Source organism: Pogoniulus pusillus, chromosome 41 (assembly GCF_015220805.1).
Source record: "Pogoniulus pusillus isolate bPogPus1 chromosome 41, bPogPus1.pri, whole genome shotgun sequence".
NCBI lineage: Eukaryota > Metazoa > Chordata > Aves > Piciformes > Lybiidae > Pogoniulus > Pogoniulus pusillus.
The window spans coordinates 535,255-546,869 of NC_087304.1; the positions used below are offsets into that span (position 1 = coordinate 535,255).

Below are 11,615 nucleotides of genomic sequence, written 5' to 3' on the forward strand. Positions count from 1 at the left end.
GAGGGTGCAGGGAAGTCCAAATAATTGAGAACAGAGAAACAAAAGGACCTGTGGAGAACTGAAAGGAAGAAATGTTCGGGGAGGGGGGAAGGGTTGTCACAGAGAGGGAAGATGGGAAGCGGCAGGAGAGGAGCTGCTGGTGTAGGCATCACAGTAGGCTCCCTCTGCACCTACCTTAAATCTCAACATCATCGTAGATGTCAGTGTCCCTGCAAGAGAAGAGAGGCAGTGCCATGAGTTGTCTGGTCCCCTTGTGCCCACCACTCCTGGCAGCAAGGCAAGGGCCAGCTCCTGCTGCCACCTCTGCCCCACATCTCCCAGCGTGGACTCTGGTGCCCACCTCACTGTCTGCCTCCTCTCAGCCTCAAACTCTCCTTGCAGAGATAGGCTCAGGGGTGAGCACGGCTCTGCCCCTCCTGCCTTGTGCAGAGTTTGGGGCCCTGACCCAAGCTGCAGGGAGCTGCTGGCCTGTCACATCCTGCCACTGCCAACACCTGAGCAGTGTCTGGGCAGGCCCCACGTGAGGGACCACAGTTTGGGCACAGCTCACAGCACCCCAGGACGTTGCTCCAAGAGCCAGAGTCTCTATTGGCACCAGAAGATACCACTACCAGCCTACCTACCTAGAACTATGCTTACGGCCACTACCGTGGTTGCATGGGTTTGAGCTGGCACTCAATTGCCAGGGCTGGTTCAGTGCCAGGCACTCCCTGAGCAATTGCCACAGCTTGCAGAGTGGGAAGGAAGGGGCTGCAGGAAGGAGTACTCACAGGTGCAGCATCACGGCCCGAGGCACATAGCCATCTGCAACAGAGCAGGGAAAGCCAGTGTCAGGCTGTGCTGGGAGCCAGGGCACAGCCAGGGCCTCACCCTGGCACCTGCCCCTGCCCAAAACATGCAGTGCTTAGCAGCATCTCCCAGCCCAAGGAAATCTAGGGGCAAGGAGGAGCCTGGCTTTAGGAAGCTGAGCTGGACCCTCGAGAGGAATGTGCTGGGGTGAGAGTTGGGAGAGCCTGACCCCCACCTCTGCCGGGGGGAGCTGCACTCCTTTCACCTGAGCATCCTTCAGAGCAAACGACCTGTGGAGTCCATGCCCACGGCAAGGCCTGAGCTGGGCTGGTGGCCAAAAGACTCCAGGAGCAGTGAAGGCTTCTGGCAGAGACCAGCCCAGCTAAGAGCAGAAACGCTTCTGCAGGAAGCAGAACAGGAAGCTTGTGCAAGGAGAAGTGATGCATTTGTGACTCGGGGTGCAGCAGGGCTCTCATGCAAAGGGGATGTCTCCAGCTGCCTGCCGGGGGTGTGCACACGGAGAATTCCCAGAGCTCTGTGTGCTGTGACCCCTGCTGCAGGCAGAGGCTCAGCCCCCAGACTTACACCTCCTCTGGCTGTTTCGGCAGAGGAGCTGCTCCTCGTTTGTAAACTGGATGACATCGAGAATCTCTCCCCGCCTCACTGGCAGGTTCTTCCCTCCGCCCCTCTTCTCCACCACTGCGGGGTCAACCATCATCTGAGTCAGGACATTGATGCTTCCTTCGAACTGAAACACAAACGGCAGTGCTGCAGCTCAGCCGCTGCCCCGGGGCAGCACCTCCAGCTCTCCCTTCTTGTAAAGAGCAGATCCCTTGCAGCCAGGTTCTCTGTGCGGCCGCTCTGCTCCGGGGCTGTTTGAGTGGGGAACAAGGCAGTTGGTCTCTGCAGAGCACAGCTTCTCTCTACCATCACACTCCAGCCTTCCTGGGAGGTGCAGGGGAGCTCAGAGGGATACATGACTGCTGCTCACCTTGAATTTCTTCTGAAACTCCCTGTCTGCCTTCTCCTCCTTCTTGCTTTCCTTGGGTGTCGTTGCCATTATCTTCTGAGAGGCTTGGGCTTCTCTGCAGAGTCGTGGTGAGTCACAGGTGATGCCAGGCTCTGCTCCCTCCCATTCTCTTCCCTCCCCAGCTGCTGCCCCATCACATTTCCCTGCCCTAGCTGTGGGACTCCACAGCCATGTGTCAGGTCTGCTGCTTGCGCTCCTCACCATGGACATTTCATCCCAAGGCCAGCAGAGACCATCAAACCCCAGCTTTGCCAAAGCAAGAAGGAGCCCCTGGCTGTGTTGGAACCCTCTTACCTCTGTGCAGCTGCCAGCACAGCAGCCCTCTTAGTGGCTCGAGCGGCATCTCCACCTGGAAAACCAAAACCCAGAGAGGTGCTGCTGACACCCAGTGAAACAGGACTCAAGGCTGAAACAGCAGCAAGAGCTTCCTCCCCCTGGGACCAAATCCTAAGCTGGTCCTCTGAGTGTGTTAGCATCTAGGTTTCCCATACCCCCTTTTGTTAGGGAGCAGAAAAACCCATTGCTCTCCCATGCCTGGGTGCAGTGGGCTCAGGGTGAGCTCCGCTGCTGTCCCTGGCTTGCTGGGGCTCTCTGAGCTGCAGTGCTCCTCCCAGCAGCACCCCATCTCCTCCTGTACCCACCTGCTGTGGGGTGGGGAGATGCTGATGGTCGGAACACACTGGGCAGCTGGAAGCCTCGGCCTGTCCTGGGTGGCCCCACTGGCTCTACATCATCATAAATCTCTTCATCAGCCCTGCCAGGAAGCACACAGTCATCAGGGAGCCTTGCTGCAGCCATGGCACCAGGGGCCAAAGATAGGGTCAAGGCTGCCAGGAGGAGGGTGGGCAGAAGGCAGTTAAGCTGCTTGTGTGTTGGCCTTAGGTCTGGGGCAGAGTGGAGCAGCAGCTCTATGTCATGTGCCAGCAGCTCCTTGCTAGGCTCAGCAGCATGGCACACCAGCCTAGGGGGCAGGGCATGGGTGAAGGGTGTTGTATAGCCCACAAAGGATGGCACTGGAGGAGCTGCCTGCACCAGTGCTGTCCCAGCTTGGGCTGCAGAAGCAGGGAGCAGAATCCAAGGTCCCTCTTGGTGTTTCCTCTGATGCTCTTCCCATGGGGTCTGGAAGCTGCCCAGAATGGCAGTGGTGCCTTGGTCCTTACCCGGTTAGGGCGGGAGCAGCCCGCGGTGGCAGGCGTGCCGGGGCCGGCGCAGCGAGGCCTGGCTTCACACAACCTTTGGTGACAAGAGAACAGCAAAGGCTTAGTCCACTTCTGCTCCTCAGCTCTCACCCTGCCTGAGCCCAGAGCTGCCCTGGGCTAGAGGTAGTGCAGGCTGGGAGGAGGTAAAAATGCACATCTGGGTCCAGTCAGGAGCTTTTACTCCCTGGCCCATCTGAGGAGTTCCTCTCCTCTCAGCACGCCAGAGCGCAGCTCCCCGGGAAGCTTTCCTTTGTGTTTTCCTTTTTTGTGGCTCTCTCCCTGGGCCAGTGACGAGAGGACAGGGGAAGAAGCCAAAATGGTTATTTTGAATGTGGTGACAACTCTGAACTCCAGAGTCCTGGATATCAACGTGCCCAGGAGCATCAGCAGGCAGAACCTGCTGCCCCTCTGCATCCCATCCCTGCTGCCATCCTCTTGTGCTGCTGCCCCTCTGCATCCCATCCCTGCTGCCATCCTCTTGTGCTGCTGTCCCTCTGCATCCCATCCCTGCTAACATCCTATTCTTATCACCAGGCACATAGCTATCACCAGCCTGGTCAAACCATGGCAGCTGTGCCATGTAACATGTAATTATATAACAGGGCCTAAAACTCTTAAGACTACCCTAAAAATTAACTAAAAGACTCAGAGAAGGGCAGGGCTGCAGTTTGAGGTGCCCAGTCCCCTGCCATGGCCTTCCACTGGACTCTGCTGCTCAGAGCCTCTCCAAACTGGCCTTGAACTCTTCTTGGGATGGGGCACCCACAGCTTCTCTGGGCAAGCCATCCCAATGTCTCACCACCCTGGTAGTGAAGAACTTTTCCCTTACATCTAATCTACACCTCCCCTCCCTCAGTTTAAAGCCTTCACTCCTCATCCTGTCACAACAGACCCTTGTAGGGACAAGTCTGTACCCATCTGTCTTAGAGCCTCCTTTAAGTACTGAAAGCTCACAAGAAAGCCTCCCCAAAGCCTTCCCTTCTCCAGGCCTACTCTCTCAACCTGTCCCCACAGGGGAGGTTGCTCCAGCCCTCATTTTTGTAGTCCTACTCTGTATGTGCCCCAACAGCTTCATGTCCTTCTCACGTTGGGAGTCCCAGCACTGAGAGGGTGAACAAGAGCTTAAGAGGAGCTGAGCAAGAAACAGTATTTGAAACAGTTTTCATCACCCAGAGTGGATCAGCAGAGTGGCAGCTGTTGAAAGCACATCTGCCTAGATCTGGAACCAACCTAAGAGGAACCAAGCCCTGCACTCCACAGACAGCTGGTAAGGAGGGCAACACCGAGCCAGCACCATGACTCTGGTGGCAACAGCGGCAGCTCTGCCTGGGTACTCTTGGTGGCTCCTACAGTCCTGGAGGCAGATGGTGCTGCAGGCAACATGCTGCCAGCTTCAGAGAACCTCAGGGCCTTGGCCAAAGGCTGTGGACATGCTTCTTGCCCACTGGCTGGAGGACAGTTCTGCTTCCCACCAGTCAGGCTTGCCTGCTCTTACGGCCACACAAGGGTAGACTGGTTAGAAGGGGACTCTGGAGTCTCTCATCCAGCCTCCTGCTGAGAGCATTGCTGGCCTCAGAGTCAGAGCAGGTCGTTTATGGCCCCATGCAGGTGACAGCTGAACGTCTCCAGGGATGGAGGTGCCCATCTCCCTGGTGCCAGTCACAGGACTGCTGCTCCTGCAGGGAACTGGGATTTCCTCTGCTGCTGCTCATGCTATCGCCCCCGACCCTGCTCCTGGGCACCTCTGGGAAGAGCCCAGCTCCACCTCCTCCCTTAGCTGAGGGCACTGAGAGGATCTCCCTTTGCTCTGCTCTCCTGCCACCTTAACAAGCCTGAGTCTCTGTCTTTGCCCAAGTGCTCCAGCCAGTGTCCTGCCCTGGGCTAGCCCCTTGCTGAGGGCTTCAGCAGTATCCCTCATGTTTTCACTCCTGCCCCACTCCCCAGAAGCCCCCCGAGACTGATACCTATCCCCGGTCACAAACAGAGCAATGAAGTCTCCTCTGTTCCTTCAGCTGCTGTCCCCTCTCATTCCTTGTCATGTGCCATGCCTATAGAAGCCCCTTTGGCATTACGACCCTCACGTCTCCATTGCCACTCCCCCAGCTGCTGCCCACCCCCCAGTGCTACTAAACTCTAACTGGGAGGATTTTCCTCCCCCCTTCTCTGGGGGACCTGCAGGTGTCTCGCCATACCCAACTGAGCGCTCCTCGGGGGCCCCGTGGCAGGAGGGGCAGGCGGCCCAGGACCTGCAGCTGCACTGAACTTCTCCAGATCCACGACAGGAGGACGTCTGGGCTTGGCTGGCCTCACTCCCAGCACCTTGGCATTTGGCAGAGGCTTCCTCGGAGGCAGACGCAGGTGCCCCGTCCCGGGGGCACTTCTCAGGGCATCCAGGGAGGCGGTGGCAGCTGCTCCTTTGGCAGGAACCGCCGGAGCAGCCCTGCTTCTGCTGAGTGTCCATGGCTGCTGGGCTAGGTTTCTCTGGGCAGGGCCGGCGGTGGTCCCTGCCTCCTTGCCCAACGAGTCTCCTCCTGGCTTTGGAGGGGCTGGCTGGGAGCTAGCGTCTTCAGCGATCCCCTTCTTCAGCCTCGCCATCCATGCTGGGGGCTCAGAGACGGGATGAGGAGGCAAATGCTGCCCCACACTCTGATCTTTACTGCGGGCTGGAGAAGCCCTGCTCAAGTCCAGCCTCCTGATGCGGGGGGGCTCTGGAAGCAGCTCAGCACTGCAGCCTGCTGTGGGGGTCTGTCCCGGCTCTGCTGGGGCTGCTGTGGAGCAGCTCTGGGGCCAGCTGGCCGCTTGGGGTGGGTCCTTCCTGTTCCCTTCAAACTTTGCCAGCAGATGCTTCACCCCAGCCTCTTTTCCCTCCAGATGTGTCTGCAAGCAGTAGGAAATGCTCCAGCTAAAGCACCATGGAAGAAACCAAGTCACAGCCCCCCCGGAGAATGCAGCCCTTCCTCAGCATGGCCTGGCACTGAACCTCCATGAAATGTGGTCTCTGCTCAAAGTGGTCCTGGGACAAAACTGAGAAGTAACAGTGGGATGCACCAACCTGAGAACAACTACCTCCACCATGAGGGCTTCCAGGAGGAATTTCATGGAGTCTTTTGATCTGATCCGCCCTTCATCCACCACCAGGGACCTTCCAAACAGAGGGTAGCAAATCTCCAAACCAGTATCAAAACTCCTAAGGCCAGAATCTGAGATCTAGAAATTGCTCAAGCCTCAGATGAGAACAATCTGCCTTGCCCTGGTCTCTGGTCCCATGAGGTCCACTGCTGAAACTCAACCTGCCTGCACACAAGAACCCAGAGGCAGCAGCTCTGCCCTACTTTCCTGACCAATGCACTTCCTGTGCTGCTCACACCATGCTCATGTGAACCAGGACATGCCAGCCTCAGCACACAGCTGCCCCTGCCTCCAGAGACAGGCTGCCAGCAGGAGGCTGAATGACTTCTGGAAGAGTGACAGGGCCATGGTGTGCCAAATGCTCAGGTGGGATGTGGTTACATTTGTCCTAAGCTTCTCAGATGGATCTTGTGGGAAGGGAGTGATCATCTTACCCTCCCCGACCTTGCTCCCACCCCCTTGTCCCTGGACCACAGTGTCCCTTTGCCTCTGCTTTGCTTGCCCATGGCAAGCTCTGGCTTTGCTTCTGAAGTTCTCCTCACTTTGGGACTTCACCTGGAGTTTGTGCTTGCATCATTTTCCTCTTTGCTGGAATGCAAAGAAACTGGAGCAGTGCTTTGAGACATAACTGCTTCAATGCACACAGAACCACAGGATGCTTTGGGTTGGATCACCCAGCCCCAACCCCCCTGACATGGACACCCTCCACCAGCCCATGTTGCTCATGCCCTCATCCAGCCCGGCCTTGAACACGTCCAGAGAGGGGGAATCCACAACCTGCCTGGGCAACCTGTGCCAGCATCTCAACAGCCTCACTGCCAAGACTTTCTGTCCAGTCTCAATGTCCCCTCATAGGCAAACAAGTGCAAGCTCCCCTCTGGCCCAGGCAGGCAGCAGAAGTTCCCTGCAGGCGCAGAGGGAGCGCAGCCTGCGGTGGAGCCGTGTGGGTTCCTGCTTCCTGCACACCAGGCACTGGGGCTTGCACCCAGAATACTGAAGCCCCCCCCAGCTTTTCCCAGATTCCCAACATGCTGCTGGGACTTCTGGCACCTAAACGATTTAGAGGCTTGTAGCTGTCACTTTGGGAGCTGTTCCATGAGCTGGGACTTGCATGGAGCCCTGATGTGTAGCTGTGGAGCCAGCAGCACTGTTGCCGTGGGCAGATCCAGGTTCTAAAACACCTTTTGTGCCAGTGGATGCCCTCCTGGGCTCAGGGCACAGCAGCCTCCTCCTCCTCCTGCTCACAGATGTTTGAATACAGCCCAACACCACCCAGCAAATCTCACACTAGGCCCAGGAACTGAGCAGGGCCCTTTGAAGCTCAAACCAGCTCAGATATACAGGAGGACTTTGTTTTCCAGGAGTGAGGATCTCATCAGGATCCATCCCTTTGCAAGGACACTGCCAAAGCCTTTCCAAGCAGCAGATGAGGCTCTGCTCCCTGTGCCCCATCCCCAGGTCCACCGAAGCCCAGGCTCAGCTCTTACTCACCATTTTCCATCAGCAGGTGCTTTCCTGCGTGCTCACCTCCTCTCTAAAGTCCACAGGAGACATCCACGCAGAAGGACTTGTGCAAAGTCCTCTCCCAAGTCCCCCTGCCCTGAAACCAGAAGCTCTTTCCTAACAGTTGGTGAGAAGCTGTGTGCAATGCCAGGAAGTCGCTGCAGCCTGACTGTGAAACAGTACAAGGAGGAGGAGGAAGAGGAGGAGGAGCAGCTCTTGGTGCACTGCTAGTTTGGACTGTGCTGCTGTTGGGAAGCTTGAAGCCCTGCGGCCATGAGACACTGCCATGCAGAGAAGAGCCAAGCAGTGACTCCGGGGTGCGGAGCAGGGGCTGGGCTGCGCTCTCATCCCCTGGAGGCTGCAGCTCAGATCTTCAGTGCTGCATGGGACCCGCAGCGGGTGGAGGAAGGCTGCAGGGGTCGCATGGCAAAACCAGTATGGCCCTGCATGGCCAAGCTCTGCAGGAGCATAGGAGGACTGCGGTTTTCCAGAGTGTCCGAAAGTGGGGAACAGCTGCTCTGCTGAGGACGCAGGGGAAGCACTCTGCATGGTGCCACAGAGCTGGGCCACCTCTGCGTCGAAACACCGCGGCTGATTGCCTCAGAGGCTGCAGAGGTCTGAGAAGCTGAGCCCAGCCCTGTGGCACGGCCGCTCTGGCCGGCTGCAGGTGGCTGCCGATGCCCCTGCCCGGGGGTGCTGTGCCCCTGCAGCCCGTTGGGAGGACACTGCGCAGCAGTGCCTGCGGGGAAGGCTAGGACAGGAAAACTGTTAGCCAAGGGTGGTGGCCCCAGGGCGTCCTGCAGAGCATAATCGGTGCCCAAGATGGGCGCTGAAGGCTTTGATCCCATCTGCTGGAGATGAGCTGGAGAGAGGACGCTGGGAGGTCCTACACCAGACCCAAGGGAAGGCAGCGTCGGGGTAGAGGGCAGGCAGCCTGCCGTGGCAGCCACCCCCTCGGAGAGATGGGTCCCCACTGCCACCTTCTTCGCGGCGGCAGTGCCACGGCGAGGGCAGAGCTCTGCGGGCTGAGCCCGCGGGCACGAAGGGCAGCAGGAGCTGAGCGGCCGCGCTGCGGCGGGAGCAGTGCGCCGGGGCCGCGCCTGGGGCTTGGCGGGAAGGCGCAAGGCTGGAGCCGGGGAGCGATGAGAGCGCCGGGGCCGTGCCGAGAGGACGCGGGGCTCGGGCCCGAACGCTGCCGTGTGCCGCGGCCGCCACGCCCGCTCCGCGGGCCGGCCCCGGCCCTTCGCCTCCCCCCGTCCCTCCCGGGCCTCCTCCGTGCTCTCCCATCCGCTCCCCGCGGCGGCCCCGCGCAGGCGCAGCCGTGGGCGCGGGATGGCGGCGGCAGGGGTTGTGCCGGTGGCGGTGCCCGTGGCCGTGCCCGCCGGCGAGGCGGTGGGGCCGGGCGAGGAGGCGGCGGGCGCGGGGCCGGGGCCGGGGCCGGCCCGCTTGGCCCGGCTGCCGCTAGCGCGGGTGAAGGCGCTGGTGAAGGCGGACCCGGACGTCAGCCTGGCCAGCCAGGAGGCCGTGTTCGTCCTGGCGCGGGCCACGGTGAGAGGCAGCTGCGGCCGCCGGGCGGGAGGGGTCCCGCGGTCCTGGGGCGGCTGGGAGGCCACTCGCACCCCGGGCTGCCGCCGGGCCGGGGCTGGACAGCAGCCCCCAGCGCTGCGCTCGGCGAGCTGTGGAGCCGCTCGCTTGGCTTCTTCTGAAAGGATTTTCTCCCTTTCGGAGGGTTTGAGGCTTTCCTCTCCCAGCTGGCGCCTTGTCCGGTGCAGCAGCGCCCCGCGGGCAGCCGGGCCCCCTGTCCTGGGGGCAGCAGGACGGGACCCCTGCCCTCGCCGGTCCGCCTGCCCCGAGGCGCCGGGAGGCCGCGGGAGCAGCCGGACACAGCACAAGGCCTCTCGTTTGGCTGGAGACCCTGCCGCAGCCCTCCCCGGCAGCCCGCTGCAGAGGGAAGGTGTTCGGTGCGGTGGCAGCTGCCAGCCGCATGGTACCAGACGAGGGCAGCCGTGCTCTGTCCGCTGCCTGCGGGACGCCTTTCCTCCTTCAGAAGGTGTCCTGCGAGCAGCTGAGCTGTAGCTGGGCTCCTAGACACGCTTGGAGGAAGCCTCGCTGTCCTGTGCGCTCCTGGCTTTGTCTCTGCTCTCCTCCTTCTCCTGTGCATCGCTGCCCAGCAGCCTCATCTGTTCTTTTCGGAGCTATTTACTGGAAAGGTGAAATGTTGAAAGGGAGATTTTGGGTTCTTCGTGAGGTCCTGTAGGTGCTTTCCTCGCTTCAGGGTGTTCTCTCTTCCCTCTCTCATTTGTTGTGTGTAACTGCCGTGGGTTTTGTGTTGCAGGAGTTGTTCGTTGAGACTATAGCCAAAGATGCTTACGTGTATGCTCAGCAAGGAAAGAGGAAAACCCTACAGAGGAAAGACCTGGGTATGAGAGCATGTTCTGTGTGTCCTTAGCAAAGGGTTGCCAGGGTGGAGGACTTTCCCTCACTCAGTGTGGTGAAGCGACCATGAGTGCTTTTCCTTTCTTTCTCCAAAGATGGGAGAGGAAAACTTCTTGCAAATACTAGCCAGGTCATTGCATTCGCCACCTCCACACCAAGCAAGCTTCTTTGGAAGTGCTCACTCTGCTGGGATGTACAGTGTGTACTGTTTGAAGCAGATGCAAATGTGGAGTTGTTTTACCTATGTTAATTGTCTTCAATTTGCTTTGCAGATAATGCCATTGAAGCTATTGATGAATTTGCTTTCTTGGAAGGTGAGTTAGGAGGAAGTTCTTCACAGAGATAGTGATTGGCATTGGAATGGGCTGCCCAGGGAGGTGATGGAGTCACCGTCCCTGGAGGTGTTCAAGAAAAGTCTGGATGAGGCACTTAGTGCCATGGTCCAGTGATTGGATAGGGCTGGGTGCTAGGTTGGACTGGATGAGCTTGGAAGTCTCTTCCAACCTGGTGATTCTATGATTCTCCTTGGTTTCACTTGGATTCAATATTTTGTGTAGTCTTCTTGGGAGAGAAGGAAATCAGTCACTTGCAGAGCCCCCTAGCTCTCCATCATTAGTAGTGTGACTTGTTAGGCCCCTTAGAGGTTAAACTCAAATTAGGTGGATCTTGGGACAGCTACAATGACCCAGAGACCCCTACCATTTTTAACTGGATTTGTTTTTCCTCCTTTGTGATTTATGTAAACTTCAAAAAGTTATTGCAGGCTCCTTTGTCTGCTTGTAAACACAAGTTTGTTTTGTGTCGCTGCCTCCTGAGGATATACTTTGTTTCTTTCTTTCTGTTTAGGTACTTTGGACTGAGATGGACAGAGGTGGAGCTCTCTGGAGAGTCTGGCAGAGATGGACGCAGGGTGGAGAGGTGGAGAGTTTGAAAACAGTCCATAGGATGGAGACAGTGAAATTGCAGCCTTATTTTGTATAAAGTTGGAGTTGTTGCAAGTTCTTTATTTAAAAGGCACGTTTTTTCATAACTGTTTTGTATGTCACATGCCTGTGCCCTGGTTCTGGTGCCTGCTGCTGCCCAGCTCTGGCCAGCTCAGAGGAGCAGTCCCCACCAGTGCAGGTACTCTGCAGCACCATGGAGCTGTGCATGGAGGGAGAGAGGCTCAGCTCGGGGCCCAGGCATGGTGAGCTGTTTTTTGTGGACACTTTGTATGTTTGCTTCTTGGCCAAACACGAGTAAATTTATTTTGTGTTGTTGAAGAGCTGTCCTGGTTCCTCCTGCTGCTGGGGTGAGTGGTTTGGTTTTGATGTAGCCCTGTGATGTTTTCAGTGGATGCCTTCCGCTAGCATTTTGCTCCTGCTCATTGTTTGCATCTGTCCCAGTGGAGCCCACCTGTGATACAGTAGCAGTAGCATGGGGGCAGTGGTTTGAAACGAGTAGGGGAGATTTAGGTTGGACATCAGGAGGAAGTTCTGTATAAAGGGTCATGAAATATTGGAACAGTTTGCCCAAGGATGTGGTTGAGG

General features: G+C 58.1%; 1 protein-coding gene across 1 annotated transcript; it reads left to right on the top strand.

Annotated features, from left to right (window-relative positions):
- The first annotated feature begins 8,953 nt into the window (after positions 1-8,953).
- Positions 8,954-11,348, top strand: POLE4 (DNA polymerase epsilon 4, accessory subunit). The gene is made up of 4 exons (XM_064174936.1): positions 8,954-9,198; positions 9,986-10,070; positions 10,359-10,400; positions 10,933-11,348. The coding sequence occupies exons 1-4, from the start codon at positions 8,983-8,985 to the stop codon at positions 10,944-10,946; spliced, it is 357 nt and encodes a 118-aa protein (XP_064031006.1). The 5' UTR covers positions 8,954-8,982; the 3' UTR covers positions 10,947-11,348.
- Positions 11,349-11,615: the final 267 nt, after the last annotated feature.

Bases quoted from the DNA above. Each gene is read 5' to 3' on its own strand.
- POLE4 (XM_064174936.1), top strand. From the start codon at position 8,983: ATGGCGGCGGCAGGGGTTGTGCCGGTGGCGGTGCCCGTGGCCGTGCCC. The intron at 9,199-9,985 runs GTGAGAGGCAGC...TTTGTGTTGCAG, and splicing joins TCGTCCTGGCGCGGGCCACG to GAGTTGTTCGTTGAGACTAT. The intron at 10,071-10,358 runs GTATGAGAGCAT...TTTGCTTTGCAG, and splicing joins CCTACAGAGGAAAGACCTGG to ATAATGCCATTGAAGCTATT.